General features: G+C 41.8%; 2 protein-coding genes and 3 non-coding genes across 5 annotated transcripts in view; 4 read left to right on the top strand and 1 right to left on the bottom strand.

Moving 5' to 3' along the window:
- The window catches only part of C4H11orf54 (chromosome 4 C11orf54 homolog), a 30,789-nt gene extending 18,459 nt beyond the window's left edge, over positions 1-12,330 (bottom strand). Inside the window, exons 1-3 of the mRNA XM_058663731.1 lie at positions 12,193-12,330; positions 7,872-8,024; positions 6,578-6,676 (exon numbers count right to left, since the gene is read on the bottom strand). Coding sequence (XP_058519714.1) covers positions 6,578-6,676; positions 7,872-7,926 — 154 coding nt within the window. The 5' untranslated portion in view covers positions 7,927-8,024; positions 12,193-12,330. The remainder of the gene's footprint in view (positions 1-6,577; positions 6,677-7,871; positions 8,025-12,192) is intronic.
- A 1,447-nt stretch (positions 12,331-13,777) lies between these two features.
- On the top strand, positions 13,778-19,581 carry TAF1D (TATA-box binding protein associated factor, RNA polymerase I subunit D). Its single transcript, XM_058663730.1, has 6 exons — positions 13,778-13,869; positions 14,552-14,936; positions 16,665-16,840; positions 17,022-17,079; positions 17,430-17,595; positions 19,474-19,581. The coding sequence occupies exons 1-5, from the start codon at positions 13,814-13,816 to the stop codon at positions 17,586-17,588; spliced, it is 834 nt and encodes a 277-aa protein (XP_058519713.1). The 5' UTR covers positions 13,778-13,813; the 3' UTR covers positions 17,589-17,595; positions 19,474-19,581.
- Positions 19,263-19,389, top strand: LOC118759625 (small nucleolar RNA SNORA40). Its single transcript, XR_004996315.2, has one exon. It is a non-coding gene; the product is annotated as a small nucleolar RNA SNORA40 (small nucleolar RNA).
- Positions 19,582-19,764: 183 nt separating the features above from the next.
- LOC118759617 (small nucleolar RNA SNORA18) lies at positions 19,765-19,896 on the top strand. The gene has a single exon (XR_004996307.2). It is a non-coding gene; the product is annotated as a small nucleolar RNA SNORA18 (small nucleolar RNA).
- A 141-nt stretch (positions 19,897-20,037) lies between these two features.
- On the top strand, positions 20,038-20,108 carry LOC118759631 (small nucleolar RNA SNORD5). Its single transcript, XR_004996319.1, has one exon. It is a non-coding gene; the product is annotated as a small nucleolar RNA SNORD5 (small nucleolar RNA).
- Positions 20,109-20,451: the final 343 nt, after the last annotated feature.

Below are 20,451 nucleotides of genomic sequence, written 5' to 3'. Positions count from 1 at the left end.
CTCTCCCTTAGAAGAGCAGAAGTCATCAACACAGAGAACCACAAAAAGAAATTTCCATAGAAATACATACAGGAAGTCCCGAAGAACATGAAGAATCAGAACTATACTCAAACTTTTAGAAACAATGAACTTTTGCAGCAAACAACTTTGGAAAAAGACAAAAGCTTTGCATTCATGAAGAAAAAAAAAGAGAGAATAATGTTCTGAAAGAACTGGACCAATTCTGAGAATAGCCGAGTTGAGCTGCACTTGGGGGTGATCCTGAAATACTACATACTGTTGTGGGTCTGCCGGCTGAGGCATCTCAGCTGAAGGTAATCGGAAGTTACCTTGAGGAGGAGTTAAAACATATTAGAAAAGTTCACTGAAGAGTAAAACTAGTGTAAGATGCAGTTACTACCACTTCTGCAAGAACAGAAAGAAGAAATGAATAACATAAAATATCAACATGAACAGCTGACTACCACCTCCACCCAGCTAACAAAAAGTTAGCAAATTAAGAATTTGCACGCCACAATTAAAAAAAAAAAAAAAAAAAAAAAAGGAAAACTCAGCAACTGGGAAAAATTCCAAGCTATTCAGACAGGACTCTTGATGATTTTCAAATAACAAACATTTAGTGTATGACTACAGAAAACTGAAATGAAAAACTCCAAATATCTAAAAAGAAAACCAAAGGTTAGTACATAAGTAGTAAAAGAAGAAGCATCGGGGATTCAGCTTGCAGGTAAAAAAAAAAGTCTTTATGTGAGCTAACTGTTCAACTCTCCCAAGAATAGGGAGGTGGCCAAGTCAGAGTCTTCAAGAGAATGAATAGGAGATACAGGGCATTGGCACTGAAACAAATTCTGCACCAAAAATGTTGTTTCATCTTCATCGACAACCGACAGCATATATGTGGCAGAGGGAACCAGTACTCTCTGTACTGAGGGGGTTAGGGAAAACAGCTCTCTAAAAAAGCAGCATATCATTGAATGGACACTGTCAGTGCCAAAGTAGCAGCCCTCACAAAGCTGAAGATTGAAAATGAAAGGCTGTCTACTAGACTTGAAAGTAGCAGCCAGGCTATTTGTAAAGAAACAAACATTGTCAGAAAATAAATATACAAAAAAAAAAAAAAAAGAAAGAAAAAGAAACTAGAGAATTTGTCATGTGTCATTAAAAAAAAAGACATTGAAATAAATGTGTCTAATCAGAAATGTCAGACTTACTGCCCATTTTGCAAAAAGCCAGTGTTGGTGATGAAATTAAAGGTTTATCTAGAAACAAATTTAAGGAAATTTGACAAGAGTGCAGTTATTTAAAGCAGCAAGTGAAGAACAGGGAAGATTGGAAAGGGTCACTCAAAATGGGAGTGTAAAATGCACAGCAGTCAGCTCGGCTTCAGGGTGAGTTTGGACAGATTTACACATGGTTTGTACCTGATAGAATTTTAACCACGAGTTGGATGACACTGACCTGGTCCAAAATTATTAAGTGAATACAACCAGAATCACGAAGTTGGGAACGGAATTAGCTCAAATCCTGGAATCCCTTGGGCAGTTTTGCAATACCAAAAATGATCTCTTAGAACAGCTCAACGCTTTACTAGAGCCCTCCACCAAAACATCATTTGTGGAGGAATCTCTGGGAAGTAAGGGAATCTCTTGCTTTTAATGAGCATTGTAAATTTCTCCATCCAGTGATTAGAATGACTACAGGAAAAACATGTGACCATTGGAATCCTCCAAGAAGAAATTCAGAGATTATCATTCACTGAATGCCACCCCAGAACTTGAGACAGAACATCACTAAATGGCCTCAGAAATGAAGCAACTGAAGAAGAAATAAACTGTTTCACAGAAGTTACTAAAAGGTAAGGGACTTTTCATGGAAGCCAAAAACAATCAATTACACTCTATGAAAGACAACCTTACAAAGAAAGTGAATGAAAACAAAATTTTGAAGCAAGTACTGAGAGAACTAAAGCGAGAACATCAACACTAGAAGTGGACATTCATAAATTAAAGCAGGAAAATGAAATATTACAAGAAACAGCCAAGGGAAAAGAAACAGCATTACAAGACTCCAATACAAAGCTTCTCATGATCCTCTAAGAGAAGGGGTTCCATTGTTACCTAGTGAAAGACAAGAACCACACTGTGAGCAACTGTTGAAACAAAAAGAACAGACATTACAACAACCTCTTCAATGCCTACACGTACATCTTGGAGAAGATTCTGATGTTTCCACAGTGAAAGATGAAGTCAGGTTAGCCTCACCACAGAACCACATGGAGGAGCAAGCCCTACAGAGCAAGGTTCAACACTTAGAAGACCAGTTACATCAGGAGTTAGAGAGATCACATAGCCATCTTGTTCAATCCAAAATTCTTCCACTCCTGAAACATTAGGTGGAAAAGATGGACTGGCTCGAGATCCATGGGGAGCAGAAGTGGGGAGGAGACTCCTGAAAGCCCCAAGCAGCTGCGTGATGGCTGCTGGTCTAGTACCATCACACTGTGTGAGGAGTGAGGAGCTGTGGCTGCCACAGCTGGCCCTTGTCACCATCACGACCACCAGGACCGGTGAGCCAAGACCCAGCAGTTGCCAGTCAAACCCAAACGCTCCATTGTGGGTAGTGTCCTCACAAACATAGCGCCTGCTGACGGGAACAAGAAGGTCATCATAAGGAACATTTTGGAAGCGTGAATGGTTCATTACAATAAGAATAAATGGCTTCATTTACCTAAATGACAGCAACGGAGAATTGTACATCAAACCATCATCAAGATGAACTTTCACAGTATAGGAGATGGTGAGACTGGAGTATGTGATTGAAGGAAAGAAGGATGTGGAGGCAGTGATGGTCACAGGCCCTGGTGTAGCCACTGTACAGGGCAGTAAATGTGCAGCTGAGCGGAATTATCATGCCTGCCTACGTCATAGGGGTCCACCACATCACCACAGCAGAATCACCCCAACAGCGAGAGCAACAGAAGGAATGAGGGGCTGGTGAGAGCTCCAGAGAGCCAGCCCCAACCCTACTGTGGACACCCTGTGCACATGGACCACAGTAGTCCCACGCTATGGGCAAGGCAAAAACATGGAAGAGGCCAACAGCCAGGATGCAGAACAAGGCTGGCAATGGGTGAGAACATGTATTAGGACTACAGACCACCATTCTGCAGGGTCATCTTCACAAAAGACAGCCTGACGAGAACAGCAGTAGAGAGGACATGGAAGATCAAGGAGATGAGAACCAAGGCCAGCAGCCACTGCATCTGCGGGATCGCCTCAACCTTGGTTCTCCACAGAGGCACACAGACAACCCGAAACCCCACATAACTGGAGCTCTTCTGGGAAATCCCCCTGTAAATTGTTTATTTCAAAAGTTGTTTTAAAAATAAATAAATAAGTAAACAAAAATAAACAAAGTTGTTTATAACATGATAAGTAATAAGAGATAACTCTAGATGCTAGGAACTTTCTATTGATATTTTTGATTACCATCACAAGGACAGCCAGATACAATTTGGGAGAAGGCATATTTAAAAGAAAAAAAAGGGAGAGTAGAAAGTGGACCTTTTTCTCAGTATGACTCTAATATACTATACTATAATTAGACAGTATAGATAACAACTAATGCTATTATATATAATATATTAAGCACACTATAAAACTGCTTTATTTCTTCAGCTAGGTGCAAATCTACAATATAATTTTTATTTATTAATTTGAGAGAGAGAGAGAAGCATCTCCCACTCAAGGTTTGCTTCCTCAAAAGCCAGCAATAGCTGGAACTGAGCTAAGCCAAAGCTGAGAGCTGAAAGTCCAATCTGGAACTCCTACCTGGGGAGCCAAGCACCGAGGATGAAGCCTTCACCTGAGCTCTCTCAGGGAGTGCATTTGCAGGAAGCTGGAATGGGGAAGAAGCCATGACTGAGGCTTGGACACTCTAACATGGGACACAGACATCCCAAACAGCACCTTCACCACGAGGCCAAAGATCCATACCCCCAGTATAAAATTCTTACATGCTCCATTTGTGATTAGAGATTTTGGAAATGCTTTCCATACAATCGGCAGAAATTACTCATAGGCAAGATGATAAATCATTTCTATAAATGATAGTGATATTAAAGTTTAGAGAAACCACTAGGAGACTCTTACAGTAGTCAGGGAAAAGGTAAGAAATAGCTAATAATAATGACAGATAAGAGGAGATTAAAAAAAAAACAGAAAAACAAAGAATAGGTAACTATACTGAGGTAGTGAATTTTAGCCATGTTGACCTTTGATATCTAAATGGAGAAGTCCTACAGGCAAGTGGAAATATTGGTCTATATATGGCTAAGAAAGACAGATACAAGAAAAATGTATGTAAAGATTTCAAAGCTATTGCATACAAGGAGTAATAAAACCATAAGAACAGATGCAGGTACTTTAAAAGGTAACTTCCCATACTACAGTTGTTTCAAAACATGGCTGCTCCATATTTTTAAAGGCAGAGTTATAGAGAGAGAAGAGAGAGAGGTCTTTCATCTGTTGGTTCACTCCCCTGGGCTTGGACAAAACCAGGAACCAGGAGCTTCCAGGTCTCCCACATAGGTGCAGTTCAAGCACTTAGGTCATCCTCTGCTACTTTCCCAGGCCAATAGATGTGAGCTGAATGGGAAATGGAGTAGCCAGGACTCAAACTGGTGCTTGTATGGGATGCTGGCATGACAGGTGGCAGCTTAATGCACTATGTCACAACACTAGTCCCAGTACCTGACCTCTGATTCAGTTCCTTGCTAATGCACCTAAGAAAGCAGAAGACAGCCTAAGTACTTGGGTTTCTTTTACTCACTTGGGAGCTCCTGGCTTCAACCTGGCCCTCTCCCTCCACCCTGCCCCCCATCATCGCAGCCATTCAGGGAGTGAAGGAATGGGTTAGAAGATCTCTCTCTGTTGTTCCATCTCTCTGTGTAGCTGTTTCAAATAAAATCATATATATTTTAAAAATAAGCAGCAGGTGAGGAAAGGATTCTAGACAGTATCATTGTGTGTGAGACTGCCAAAAGACTAAGGAGCCTGGAAAGGCACTGAGCAAGGGGAGGCAAAAGAAGCCAGAGAAATTCACACCGGGCACTAATGGGGAATGGCTGTGGCCGGATCTAGCCGGGTGATAGCACCGTAACAGTGGGCAAAGGTGACTCCATTTTGGCTCCTTGACTAAGTTTCAAGCATGTGTAATTTCAGCTATCTGCTTCTGTAAACAGGCTTGCTGAATTAACTGGATTTTTTCTTTTTAAACTGGATGTTTTGTACAGCACGAACTTTGGGCTCCAGCCACTCCCTTCCGGCCTTCCTCCTCTGGGCACCACTTAAGGTAGTTGTTTTGTACTGTGCACCACTTAATTGTATCTTTATTGCACACCAATGCAAACTTAAACACCCCTGATATTGGCCACGCAGTGCTGTGGCTCCTGGAGTGTAGCTGGAGCTGCTGTCGCCAAGCTTGGCTAATAACGACTCCTCCTAACATCCTGCACTTGTGACTGGCATGTTCTCTGTAGCTCTTTGCAACATGGCAATCAGCAAGGAACAAACAGCATGATCTATGTGGAGAGATTAAACATACAAGGCCATTAGTGACCTAGCAAGACTATGTTACAAAAGATCATATATGCACATGTATGTATCATATAAAATACAAATATATACCTATCTAGCTGCCAGTATTGCAATTTAAATACTCAACTGCTTGATGAGAATTTTTGTTAGGTTCACCCTTTGCATGACAGAATGAAGATTAACCATTTTATATTCTTCTTTTTAGTGTTAATGTTCTTTGACTTACTTTTTAAAAATCAATTGGTTAGCAGGGAGAACATATTACTGTCATATTTGGAAGAAACACAGCTCTAAAAGACATACAAAGAGTAAAGGTTATTAGATTGCGCAAGCAGACAGACCGGCGATTAAACCTGGTTCTGACTCACACTGAGCTTACTAGTCCTGTCATAGCTGCAGTTTTTCATTTATAAAATCTGGAGCTAGTTCTTGCAGTGTTACTGTAGATATTAAGATATCAAGTCAGTTATCAAGCACATTGTTTAAATATGTTAGTCAACCAGTAGCAATTCCTGTGTCACTTCAAACAGTGAGGGATAATTTGGTAAATCCATTCAACAGGAGATTCAAATGCAAAAGGGATTCTAAGATCCCTTCCTGACTTGACCAAATAATTAAAAACATAAAAATGACAGTCACTTAAGCAATTAAAAATGAAAATTTCAAGTGATATCAAGGATTGTAAACCTATTAGAGTAAGGCTACACAATTAAATATACAACACAAAACTTTCCTACAACAGTTCAAACTGAAATTTGACTTCTATCTGAAAACACTTAGTATAATTTATCCCAAAAACTGTTGACAATATCCTTTATTTAGAGACAAGAATAAGTATTTAAGGAAAAAAGGTTATTGAGCACAACTTAGCCTAAAAGTTGTGACAACATCCTTTCTTTGGGGATGAAAATAATTCTTAGTTCAGAAAAAAAAAAAAGATTATGAATGAAAATTAAAAACAAACTTCAAAAATCACTTACCTTTTACAGGAAAGGCAAATGGTTCCTTAGTCAAATCGGGGCAATCAACTACAGATACCTGGACATCAGCAAAATTCTCTTTTAGCCCCTTCTGCATAACTAATAAAAACAAGAAAAAGGTTGTGTAACAATAGCTAAAATTATAGCCATATCAAATGTTGCCTCAACTTTTCTGCATCACATTCCTAACCTTAATATATATTTAAAAGAGAGAATATGGGCCTATTAATGAGTATAACATTTAGTTGACATATTCAGCACACATAATATAGACTAATACGCATAATAATCTTATCTACAGTGATTGCAAATCATTAAATATAAACACACTGTTTTCACTCAGGTTGGAAAGCAAATACTTCAACTCAGCAACTGTGACTGGCATTGAAGCCAGCAGTGAAACTGCCTTTTTGGGGGGCTGGTGTGATGGCTCAAGTGGCTAATCCTCTACCTTCAAGTGCTGGCACCCCAGAAGGGCACCAGTTTGTGTCCTGTCATATCAAAAACAGTGACAGACAAGACACAAAGGCCAAAGAACACTAGCAATGCAGACTCTTCACTATCCATTGTTCAATTAGGAAAAATGAAATAAAAACAAAACCAGGCAGGTTACTATGAGGAAAAACCAGCACAAAGCAAAATTGAAGATACTTCTGAACTCGATCTTATCAGGAGGACAGAAATACCACAACTCTGGGATATCCCAGGACAGCACAGGTTTGAAAAATGGGAATTGCTACTGTTCTGACGCATTGGAAGTTTTTTGTTTTTGTTTTCCTTTCCTGGCTTATCCCAGGAAGCTGCCTTAAATTCTTGCCAAACAGGTGAAATATACATCTACAGAAAGAGAAATCTAAGCAAGGTCAATGTAAATATAAAGATGGAAAAAAGTAGTATACTGGGAGCATAATATGCCAACAGCTTCTATATTTAAAAATAGTGTTAAGTGATAAAATTGATAAAACAATAGTGTGCAGCTGTTTTGAGTGTCACAAATACTTAAATCTTGAATTATTTTCACCATTTCCATTCTATACAGCTGGTATCAGCAAAAATCTACAAAAGGTGAGCTTGGGTTTTTTTCCTTCTCTTTTGAAAGGACAGAATTTTGGAATCCCTCAATAAAAATCATGCAAATCAAAATCTGAAAAGAGAAACTCTGTACCACAATCATCATTTCAGTAAGTCACCTGTACACATAGAAAAGTAGGGAAATACATTTATGTCTTAGAATCTTTTTAATCTTTTCATAGTGAAAGAATTTCTAAAAATCCAAAGTTAAAATTGTTTCTACCTGCAGCCAGCTCCTGTAGATTTGGCACATGAAATGGAAACTCAGCACAGGCCATTTTCTTTCTTCTTAGGGGTGTGAGATTGTACAAATAGAACTGTTGTCAGTTAATTATCTCAGGAGTTCACAGTGTACCAGGCATGAACGGCTGCTGCCCTAGAACTGAATACAAAGGGTTCAGTTATATAAGCTGGGCAAAAGGGCGTGTAGGTAGCCTCAAGCAAAATGGCAAGGCAGCTTACGACCTGGAATACTCCAAGTGAGAAATGAGCAGGTGACTTCTTTATTACTGATACTTACAGACTGACTAAGGAGACACTGGGCCTAGAAGGAGGCACATGACTAATTTTCTTTCATCATCTATCTGGATTGAACTAGCACCTTTATAATGGTAGGTCTAAGAAATACAGGTTTTGGGGCTCAGTGCAGTAGCCTAGCAGCTAAAGTCTTCACCTTACACATGCTGTTATCTCATATGGGCACCAATTCATGTCCAGGGTTCCTGCTTCCCATCCTATTCTCTGCTTGTGGCCTGGGAAAGCAGTCGAAGACAGCACAAAGCTTTGGGATCCTGCACCCACATGGGAGACCCAGAAGAGGCTCCTGGCTCCTGGCTTTGAATCAGCACAGCTCCGGCCATTGTGGCCACTTGGGGAGTGAATCATCGGACAGAAGATCTTCCTCTCTGCCTCTCTTCTTTGTATATCTTTCCAATACGAAAAAAATCTCAAAAAAAAAATATAGGTTTTGAAACAAAAGGTACTTTTAAAGGATGAATGCATGCCTCAATGGTTGTAGACAGAACCACAGAATGAATTTTATAGTATACTGATATACACATAAATATACATAACAATACACATATCAGCTGTTGTATAATAGATCATTTGTTTTCTGTTATATTTGTTTTGTATTTGACATTTGAGTCTAAAGTTAAACTCAGTTTCTTAGATTATCACTTTGACAAAAGAAAATGTAAGTTACTAACAGGAATGGAAACCTCTACAGAATGATCAGCTTCTGAAGTTTGCATTTTTACTCACATTTTTCCATAGGAACAAACATACTTTCTTGGTAAACAGCTTTAATGTTCAGTTACCCTGACAGTCTAACAAACTGCACATTGATATTTGTAAGTATCCTTTACAGTGGGTGCACACAGAGATTTGTGTCTTACCTCCGGTGTCCGGGTGATGCGTTGCAGCAGCGGAGAGAGCAAATAAAGAGGGCAGAAAATAAACGTAGGTGGGCAGGCAGTCCCACTCTAGGCCAATCACAACAAAGCACACAGGCAGGCAGAAACTCTAAAGGTCTTTTCTGTGTTTAAGGGCACTGTTGAACTTTTTATTAAAACTGTTAATAGAACATCTCAGTAATCTGAAGATCTCAGGTTTGAATGTGCTTACTTACTGGGCACATCAAAGGTGGTCCCTGGGAGTCACTTGAAATGGTCTTCCAAAAAGTTTTTTCAACGTCTTCACTGGATTCTAGGTTTCTTAGAAACTAGGTTGCTAGTTTTGCTGATGCCTTTAAACAATGTATTCTCTGCAAACAAGTTACTGCACATTTAGGGCTTATTGTTTATCAAGCACTGGCTATCATTGTCCTTTCATTATAAGTGACTTAATGGGCCCAATGCTACATAATCATACTTCAACACACTTTTACGGAATAATCTGTATCTGCTAAGAAATTAGACATTTTTTCTTTTTAAATAATTCCAGTTATTATATACAAAGAATTATTTTATATTTTTCACCCAGATTTGTCAAATGCTCACTTTTTTCACATTCCTTATCAGGTAACTAGCAGGTATTTAGTCACAAGTATGTCAAAATCTGTACATTGAGTACATATATTCATTCGTAAAAGGATGATAAAAACAATCAATGTATTCCTATTTGCAACAGGAGTAAAGACTCAAGATAAAACTTAACATAACCTTAGCTCCTTGACTGTCACTAAAAGAAGTTCAGCTTTGCTTAATTTCCCTACAAAGCAGAAACAAAGTCCAACTCTATGAGGCTATAGCCTGCATAACTGGTTTATAAATGTGGAACTTGGGCAGGCCAACAGCACAAAGGGTGGCGCAACAGCATGGGGATGGATCAGTGCTGCTGTAAGGGAGCTGGAGTGTCTGGCTTTCAATAAAACCCACAGTGGCTCCAGCAGGACGGTGTTTAAGGCAGGCAAGTGCGGAAGACTGGAGAGAAACCCTGGGGCCTTCATCCTAGCAGTTAACACCCCCTGCTCCTGACATCTTGCCGGTGCAGGCCTCGGGACTCAGGGGAGGCAGCTTGCAGAATGGGGTTCCTGCTGCCCACCAAGGAGACTTCACCAGCCCAGGCTGGGGCGGATGCATCTGTGAGTGACCCAGAGGGATGAAAGCTGGTGCTGTCTCTCACCCTCTGCCTCTCAACGTAAAAAAAGGAAAAAACAGTTGCCTCCACTGTTCTAGAAAAAACATATGCTGTAGAAGCTATGAAACACAAACTGTGCAACTTCAGCAATACAGCATGGCAGTTACACGTTCTTTCATTTAGAACCGAAATTGTGCAATAGTAGGAAGGGAAAATTCATGCGAGTAATTTTTATTTAGACTGTTAACAGTTAATTTTAAAACATCATTGAGAGAGGTAACACAGAAGACTTTTAGTACCTTTAATGGTACTTCTTTCCGTTTGAAGAAGGGACCCTGTATTTTCATTGTCTGTGGAGTCTCACAAGTCGCATAGACTGGGCCTACTTCTGAATGTAGCAGAAATTTAGGCATGGGAAACTTATCCTAGAGCTTACAGGAACTGCATCAGACTTTTATAGCCAGAATTATCTGCCATTTGGAGCTAAGAAACCAGATTACTTTCCATGTTGAGGTCAGACAACTTCACTTATTTGTCTACTTATTTAAAGATTTATTCATTTTTATTGGGAAGGCAGATTTACAGAGAGAAGGAGAGACAGAAAGCTCTTCCATCCACTGGTTCACTTCCCAAATGGTCGCAACAGTCAGAACTAAGCTGATCAGAAATCAGGAACCAGGTGCTTCTTCCAAGTCTCCCATGCGGGTGCAGAGTCCCAAGGCTTTGGGCCATCCCACTCTGCTTTCCCAGGCCACAAGCAGGGAGCTGAACGGGAGCTGCAGCAGCTGGGACAAGAGTGGGTGTCCATATGGGATCTCAGCACATTCAAGCAGTGGATATAGCCACTAAGCCAAGGCACTGCGTCCCAAACACCTTTATGGGTTTATCATACCACAAAACCGTGAAAACTGAAAAATGAAACCAATTCTTCCCATTTTTAAAAATGACTTTTTGGGGTGAAAAAATCTAAACTAAACTAAACTATTTTACACAGCTTGATCTAGACAGGCATGTGGCGCAGCGTGGGTAAGCCCTGATGCCTAGAAAGCCAGCAGCTCATTGAGCAGTGCCAGTTCCAGTCCTGAGTGCCCTTCTTTCCAGCCGGCTCCCTGCTACTGTCTCTGAGCCGGCTCCCTGCTACTGTCTCTGGGCCGGCAGGGGAAGATGGCCTGAGTACTTGGGTTCCTGCCATTTCTGTGGCAGACAGGATGGAGCTGCTGGCTTCACCCTGGCCTGGCCCAGCTTTTTAGGTCACTGGAGAGCAAGCCAGCAATCACAAGATTGACCTCTGGCCCTCTAGGTCTTTCTGTTACTATGCCTTTCCAACTTTCACAAATAAAAGAGCTTTTATCGCATTCAGGTCTGCGCGGTTAAAAATTGTGCAATCTTGGGACCAATGTGGAATAGCCGGTAGAGCTACCACCTGGGATACCAGTATTTTCACATGGGCCAGGTTCGTGTCCCAGCTGCTCCGTGTCTGATCCAGCTCCGTGCTAGTGGACTGGAAAATCGCAGGAAGATGACCCAAGTGCTTGGTCCCCTGCTACTTCTTGGTAGCTCCTGGCTGACACCATGCTTGGGAAATAAACCAGGAAGATTCTCTCAGTCTGTCCTCCTGTCTGTAACTCTAATAAATCATTTTTCAAGAGTTTAATATTAACTCCGTTACGGGAAGTGGGGGTCTGGGGAAGGACCCAGAGCTCTCAGGCTACCGAGAAGCGGGGAGCCACCCAGCGAAAAAGGTGGGAGAGAAACTAGCCTGCAGTCCACGCTTGCAGCGTCGGTCAAATGTGACCATTCGCCAGGACGTGGCCACAGGAGAGATGCTGAAGGCAGAGTTTCCCAATCTAACCCCTCACCACCGTGACAGCCTTCCCCTCCAGCCAGACGCTGGCTAGGCAAACTGCCGTTTTCACACCCATTCTGCGCGGTTCAGCTTGTTTTGATTTGCCCAGCCCACTTACCCCCTCGGCCAGGGAAGCCCACACCTCAGTCTGACTTAAGCCTCAAGCCGTCCCACCCCACCAGAAAGGCCACCGAAACTCCGCCCGCCGGCGCCCCGCCCCTCGCAGCGCCAAGATGGCGGCCCGCGGCTGCTCTCCTCCCACCGACCGTTAGCCTCGCGAGACTTCCGTTACACTATTAGCGGCATCCGGTGGTTGGGGCGCCCTTTCTTTCCGCGCAACCGGAGGAGGAAGGGAGTCCGCTGACCTAGGTAAGGCGGCCGGCGGGGGACGGCGTCCGCAGGGGCCACCAGCCAGGCGGGCATCGGCCCGAGGACTGGGCCGCAGCCGAGGCCTGCTCAACGGGGCCGGAGCCTCTGCTCACGGGGGTCCGGAGCCTGTGCTTACGAGAGCACGGGAGTCTGACGCCCCTGCTGGGGCCTCTGGCCCCGGAGGGATGCTCAGCCGGCACCGCCGCGTGCTCGCGGTGAGGCCTGGGAAAGCGTGCGTGTGGTACCGCCGTAGCTTGTCGGGCCCGAGCTGCTCATGGTAAAAAACGCGTTCTGTGCAAGGTGAGGGTGTTCTAAGGGGGTCTTGGGCAGAGCCAAGGATTCCTTCCGACACCATTTTCCGTGTTTATGGTTAGTGGCTTCCCAAACCCTCCAGGGTCTGAGCTTGTTATCTGGCCATGTGGTCCCCAAAATCGCCGGTATCCCATATTGGAAAGTGATGTCAAGAGTAGGAATGCTTTCTAAACAGGGTCTGAAGAATATTTTTGAGCTGGTTATATGCTGTTCTTTTTGAGGGAGAAAAAAAGATTGACTCACAAGTATAGCATTGTCATGGAACCAGTTTTTAGTTTAGCAGTTGATATTTTACGATGTGTTTACAATTTTGCATGTAAGGAAACCAGTAAAAATTTGCATAAAATTGCCGTATGGGTTCATTGGATATTTTACAGATCAGAGTTTAATAATTGCTATAATTTGAAAGGTTTTGCAGCCGTATTCTGGGACTTTGTAGGAGATTAAACGTTGGCTCTTCGAGAATAACATGCTGAGAAAATAGAATGAGCAGAGACGGAGTACTGAAATAAACAGTACCCTTTTGAAAAGATTCACAGAAATGTACACGTTTTAAAGTTTTAGCTTTCATTGGCAACAAAAATTATGACAAGCCAATCCAGTTGGCTTATATGAACCCAAGAATGTGATGGGTTGAGTGAAAAATCCCACATAGGGAGCTAAAAGTTGCCCGTTGCTGTAAGATGCATTCATAAAGATTATGTCCTTTGTTACTCGGACGCCACTTTTGGCTTCCTGTGTACAAATACGACACACGTGTTTCCCTTTAATAGAAGATGTGTTTGGGGCTGTAATTACACATATTATGTAAATTTCACATTACTATATGGCTGGCTAGTATGAGGAATGCACTGTAGCTGGTAAAGAGTACCTTTTTGAAATTGAATAGTTATGGGCAATAACTAAATGCCATTTCTAGATAGTTAAAACTTCATGAAGAAGACTTAATTAAAGTATGGGGTTTGCCAAGTCTATAATTGTGTGATCTGATAATGTAGAAATTGAGAAATATGTACTAGTTATATTAAATTGACAATTTCAGAGAACTTGAAAGAAAAATGGATCCACTTGACTACATGACATCTGATGTTACTATGGAAAATGAAAATCAAAGGTAAGTGGATTTTTTGGCCATTGTCTTATACAAGTAAATTTAAAAAATGAGATTATATTGGTCTTCCCAAGTCGTTTATCCAATGGAAAAACTTCTCTCATCAGTATGTATCTCATTGGAAAGGCAGATTTAGAGAAGATGAGTAACAGATTTTCTGTCCATTGGTTCATTCCCCGAATGGTCACAACAGCCAGAGTTGTGCCTGTCTGAAGGCAGGAGCCAAGAGCTTCCAGGTCTCCCATGTGGGTGCAGGATCTCAACGTTTTGGGCTATCCTGTGCTTTCCCAGGCCACAAACAGCGAGCTGGAAGGGAAGTGGAGGAGCAGAGGCACAAACCACCACACTTTGGATGTTGGTACCAGCAAGCAGATTAACCACCTGAGCCATCGCATCAGGCCTAGTGGAATACATTTCTTAAAGCAAATGACTTATTATAGGTTAACTTTTTTTTTTTTTTTGCTGTTGTCCCACTGCCTCCAGCAGTGGGTAAAATGTGACTCTTTGTAGAGCACTTAATCTTATCCATGGAGAAAAGTCAGTAGTGTGTGTGGTAGGATGGCAGTCACAGTGGCTGACTGGTGCTCAACACTTGTACTGAGTAAATGTTCCTAGAAGTCTATTTTGGATACTGTGTTGGTAATAGACAAGATTATCTTACGGTGAATTTGCTTTTGTTTTTTAGTGATGATTCTTCATCTGGAAACAGTGTATTTAAAACTCAGTGTGTTCCTACTTCACCTAAATTGAGGCCAAGAAATCCCATCAGAGAAGTGCGTTCATCTAAAGTTGTAGAGTCAACAGATTCATCCAGTGACTCGCCTCCAGAACCAATAGGGAGACCACTGACATTAAAAGCACTTATTGAAAAATTTAAGAAAAAGAAACATAAAAGGAGAAAAAGGAAATACAAGGCAACAGGCAGACCAAAAGGAAGACCAAAAGGACAGAAAAACACTAGAGCACAAGTAGATAAGAAACAATTTAAAGACAAAGGACCTAGATTCTCATTTTTAGAATCAGAGAATGGAACTCAGCCCTTACCCTGGAGGAAAATATTAACCTTTGAGGTGAGTAGGGTCTTAACATTTGGAAACATAGCTAAGATACCAGAAGCGGTTTGCTGGACCTCTTAAGATGGGCATGGGGTCTGCTGCTAGTAGTGCCAGTGGCATTCCACTAAGCTTCCAGTTCCCTGCTAATGAGCTGGAAAAGCAGTTGAAACACGGCCCAAGTGTATAGGCCCCCATCTACCTATACAGGGAGAACCTGACTTTGAGTTGGCTCTGGATCTGGCCATTGTGGCCATCTGGAGAGTGGATAGAGGTCTTTCCCCCATCTGTAACTGACACTCGATTAGATAAATAAGAGAAAATAGACTTACATTGTGCCTAAAATTTACAACACCTACATAAAAGAGTTCTTATGTGCTGGTTCTCCTCTCACCACAATAGCCAGTGCTAAACCTGGCCAATGCCAGAAGCCAAAAACTGACCAGTCTGTCCTCCCTCAACCCCTCCCCGTGAGGGTGGTTGGGACCAGTTCTGTACCCATCACGATGCTTCCCTGGTGCCACCACACAGCTGGCTCACAGGCAGGGTAGGTGGATTGGATTAGAACTGCACTGTGCAGGGTCTCTGGCAGCAACTTAACCAGCTGTGCCTGAAATCATGTCTTCATCCATTCCTGAGCTCAGGTTTCACTTTGGTTTCTGGATAGTTTTACCATCAGCCTAGGTTGCAGTATCCCAAGTGGAATGCACACTTGCTTTTCATGCTTGGTATTAAAGTACTGAATTACTGAAGTACTTGAAAAAGTTTTGGAGACTGGAATTAAAAAGTAAAGGTTTTTAACACCAAAAGAAATATTTGAGCTCTACTTTTCAGGGACTTGGAAACTACACTGCTGCTTAGCTATACAATCTCCAATCCTGACAGATGGGTGAATAAATGCTGTTTCATACTAGAACCTCTGATTTTATTCAAGAAATATTTTAAGTGTAAGGTCAACATGAGAGTGCTAGCCTGTACATTAAAATACTTGATATTTATGCTTCAGTTTTCCTTGATGTCCACTGGTTGAAATTTAATAGTTTGCAGTTAGCATATTTAATCTACAAATGGAAAGCAGTTAAATCTGTACATCTGTTTGTGATAAGGCCTTTACGTGCACAGGCCTGTGGTGAGTCATGAATGGACTTTTTTTTCACAGCTCATTTTTTAAATCATTTTTATAAGTTTTTAAAAATATTTATTTTTATTAGAAAGGAAGATTTACAGAGAGGTGGAGGGACAGAGAAGAACTTCTGTCCAATGGTTACTCCCTGAACGGCCACAACAGCTGGAGCTGAGCCAATCCAAAGCCAGGAGCCAGGAGCTTCTTCTGGGTCTCCTACATCGGTCCTGGGTCCCAAGGCTTTGGCCCATCCTTGACTGCCTTCCCAGGCCACAAGCAGGGTGCTGGATGGGAAGCAGGGCCACTGGGATTAGAACTGCCGCCCATATGGGATCCTGGTGCATGCAAGGCGCCACAAATTTATTATGATTACATGGTTGATCAGGGTAGGAAGGATTGTGGTTTTGGGACAATTGGGAACTCATTCATGATTTTCCCCATGTTCCAGTACCCAGGGATGAGGAACTACTACCTCATCCACCCAGAGTACCAAGCGCTCTGTCCAAGTGGTTAGGATAGTTCTGACATGCTGCCCATTTCACTGATCTGAGGATGATGTCACCCTCCCAATGATGAATGGATACCTTAATTTCCTTGTTTATGATCAATTGTTTATTGTACAGCAAGCAGTTGCAAGAGGATTTTTTAATTACATTGAAAAATTAAAGTATGAACACCACCTTAAAGAATCTCTGAAACAAATGGATGTTGGTGAAGATTTAGAAAAAGAAGATCTTGATACGCGTAGATACAAGTATTTGGATGACGATGGATCTATTTCTCCCATTGAAGAATCAGTGTAAGTTGAGTCATTAATTTTGGTCCAACGTTGCGTTAATGATTAATATGGTTATAAACATAGTTGAGTTGAACTTGCACAAAAGATCCATTTGGGGGGTTAACACAGGATACTGTGTTGTGTACTAGTATTGCCATTATTGTCAAAACCTGTCTTGAGTGATTATACTTTGCTGTTGCAGATCGGATGATGACGAGGCAGCACACGCTGACCAGGAAGAATGTGATGTCCAACTGGTGGTAGGTTCCTTCTTTTGCTCCTTACCTTGGGAAGGAAGGCAGATTATACCAAACTTGAGCCAGACAGAATCCAGGAGGATTCATACATCGCTTGCAGATGGGCCTTGTAAGTAATTGCCTGGTGCTAGTAGGTAGTATGTGAGTGTTAGGATTAGATTTGGGATGGAAGGTGCCCTAGGCACCTATGCCATTGTGCCCCCTAGGTTGCTTTGCAGCTGAACATTCAGATAGTGATCTGGATTTTAAAGTTCTAGATGCAGTTTAGTTCACAGTCACTTAACTTTTTGGTATATTTAATTATAAGCTGACATTGTTCTTTATTGCTAAATGCTTTTTTTTTTTTAATGCAGGACAGTAGTTGTTTCATAGTAAGTTCCGAATTCCCAAAGCAGAGAAAGGTGAAGTCGGAAAATAGCATGAAAGCAGCCGTTTTGTCTCAGAAGAAAGCCTCGAAAGTCAAAACACCTGGACAGAAGGTGGAGCCTCTTGAAAACGAGATGGGAACATGACTGGAAGGTAAATGCACACAGAAAACCTGATGAAGAAATCCTTAAACCCAAAATCATCTGAGAAACTGTGAAAGGGACTTGTTAGAGCTTCAGTTTGGGAAAAGCTGAGAGATGTCATATGAATAAAACATCCTGCTGTTTTTGTCAATATTTATGGATTTCACAGTGACAATTGAAATTATGTGTGTATATTTTTTGAAATACATCTAAATCCTAAAAAGATGATGTAAAGGATTTGTTTGCTATCCTAAATGGTTGCAACAGCCAGGACTGGGTTAGGCGCCAAGGGCAAGCACTTCAATAACAGTAGCCAGGATTTGAACTGGCATTTCAGGCATCAGCTTAACTCATTTGGTCATAATGCCAGCCCAAAGGAATCTCTTTCCCTCAGATTGATTTTACTTGGATGTCAGGAGTTACTGAGGCAGAGATGGGCCATCTGCTGAGTGTAGAAGCTGGGCTCAATCCCTACCCACCTTGAAGAGTGAATCTGAAATGCCTTTTGGAAATAACAGGCATTTATTAAATTTGAATAATTTATTTAGTGACTATTTCAAAGGCAGATTTAGAGAAGAGGTACAGATCTTTGACCTGCTGGTTCATTCCCCAAAGTGCTACAACTGGAGGTGGGCTGAACTCTGATCAGGGACTCCTAGACGGCTACAGGGGTTCATGGAGTTTGGCCATCTGCTGCTTTTCTAAGCACTAAATTAGCAGGAAGTAATGAAGCCGAGTAGCCAAGAACATGTGGAGCTTATGGGATGCTGGCACCTGCCCCCACAGGTGGAGGCTTTAATTCACTATGCCAGGACTCCTGGCCCCAGCATTGATGTTATAGTCACGCCAAACACATAACAGCTTTTTCTTCTCAGTAAGCTGGAGGTATTCATATTCAGCTACCTTTTTAATGCTGCTTTTTTTTTTTTTAAAGATTAATTTATTTTTTTTTAAAGATTTATTCATTTTATTACAGCCAGATATAACAGAGGAGGAGAGACAGAGAGGAAAATCTTCCGTCCAATGATCCACTCCCCAAGTGAGCCGCAACGGGCCGGTGTGCGCGCCGATCCGAAGCCGGGAACCTGGAACCTCTTCCGGGTCTCCCACGCGGGTGCAGTGTCCCAAGGCATTGGGCCGTCCTCAACTGCCTTCCCAGGCCACAAGCAGGGAGCTGGATGGGAAGTGGAGCTGCTGGGATCAGAACCGGCGCCCACATGGGATCCCGGGGTGTTCAAGGTGAGGACTTTAGCCGCTAGGCCATGCCGCCGGGCCCAGATTAATTTATTTTTATTTCAAAGTCAGATATACAGAGAGGAGAGACAGGAAGATCTTCTGTCCGATGATTCACTCCCCAAGTGAACGCAACAGCTGGTACTGTGCCGATCAGGAGCCAGTAGCTCTTCCGGGTCTCCCATACAGGTGCAGGGTCCCAAGGCTTTGGGCCATCCTCAACTGCTTTCCCAGGCCACAAGCAGGGAGCTGGATGGGAAGTGGGACTGCTGGGACATGAACCAGTGCCAATAAGAGATCCCTGCACATGCAAGGCGAGGACTTTAGCCACTAGGCCACGCTGCCGGGCCCAATGCTGCTTTCTTTTGATAATCTTTACAGTTAATTAAGGCACAAAAATTCAAGGGTTACAGGAAAAATAGTGCTCATTATTGAACTATCTACTGCACTAGTGTATGTTTTTGTTTAATTTATGGACAAAGACTGACATAAGGTGCAAAAAACAAATCCTCTTTTGCAACCCAGAACTCATTGATCAGTATGAGTTTTGATACATACAAGCAGGAATAGTACATCTCTTATAGTCATCAGTAGTAGTAACTAAGTATTGACTTTGTGATTAACATTGTCATTTTTAAAACATGCTTTTTTTAAGGCTTTTGAACATATCTGGAATAGAAGGTTCAAAAGAATGGATCTTGTGATACAGTAAGTAGTGTACATTGTGTTCAGAAACTTATCTGAAAGTCTGGATGCTAGGGATACAACCCATGTCTACATTTTAAGGAATGAAGTAACAGCTGCTTGGAGCCGCTCTGCATTCATCACTACACTGTTGCGGCCACTGTGTGGCCTTTGTTCTGTACAGCTTTTTCCCATGGCTCTGATTAGCCTTTTTTGTTGATTCCTAGATGTACTTATCTAATTAGAATACCTGTAAGTGATTCTTGAGGTCTATCCCGATGGGGCTTTTTCGATAGCCACTCATCGTTGGAAACGCCTCGTAAAGCAACTCTGTGGTTCTGCTTTACTCCCAGGACCTTTTCTTAGGTCTGTGGGAAGAAACTACAAGACAGTTGCCAAAGTAAATAAAACAATAAAAGACCTAACAGCGGTTTTTTTAACTTTAGGTATTGGAGTGTTCCATAGGTGTTTTCAAGTGATGGCTTAGGTAAGTTTTAAATGGCAGTAGGTGTGATATTTTGGAGATCGGTAAACAGTTCAGATGATGAATTCATGTTCAACTGCTGAATGATTACAGACATGAACTAAAACTTAATTCTGAAAGAGCTGCATTTGTCCATCATGCATTCAATTATCATTAATGCTTATATGTATGGAGTATGATTTTTATTAAAACAAAGTGTCCTAAACATTTGATTTGGTGTTTTTTGTCCACAGGAATAACAACTGATTATGCAAGGTAAGCGAGGTGTTTTATTTTTTAATTGAGAGCCTTGAGTAAGAAATGCTGTATCCACTTGTTACTTCCTAAATGGGCCAGTGTTTTAGGGTTGTTCATGGCAGTAGCAAAGACCTGGGAGTCTCCCATAATGGCACTTGAGCAGTAAACTTGATAGGAACAAAAGGAAGGATGTTAGTTAATGAAGTTATAATCAATAATAGAGTTATA

This window comes from Ochotona princeps, chromosome 4, assembly GCF_030435755.1.
Source record: "Ochotona princeps isolate mOchPri1 chromosome 4, mOchPri1.hap1, whole genome shotgun sequence".
Lineage (NCBI taxonomy): Eukaryota > Metazoa > Chordata > Mammalia > Lagomorpha > Ochotonidae > Ochotona > Ochotona princeps.
This window is presented reverse-complemented; position numbering and strand designations above follow the sequence as displayed.

Bases quoted from the DNA above. Each gene is read 5' to 3' on its own strand.
- TAF1D (XM_058663730.1), top strand. From the start codon at position 13,814: ATGGATCCACTTGACTACATGACATCTGATGTTACTATGGAAAATGAA. The intron at 16,841-17,021 runs GTAAGTTGAGTC...TTGCTGTTGCAG, and splicing joins TCTCCCATTGAAGAATCAGT to ATCGGATGATGACGAGGCAG. The intron at 17,080-17,429 runs GTAGGTTCCTTC...TTTTTAATGCAG, and splicing joins AATGTGATGTCCAACTGGTG to GACAGTAGTTGTTTCATAGT.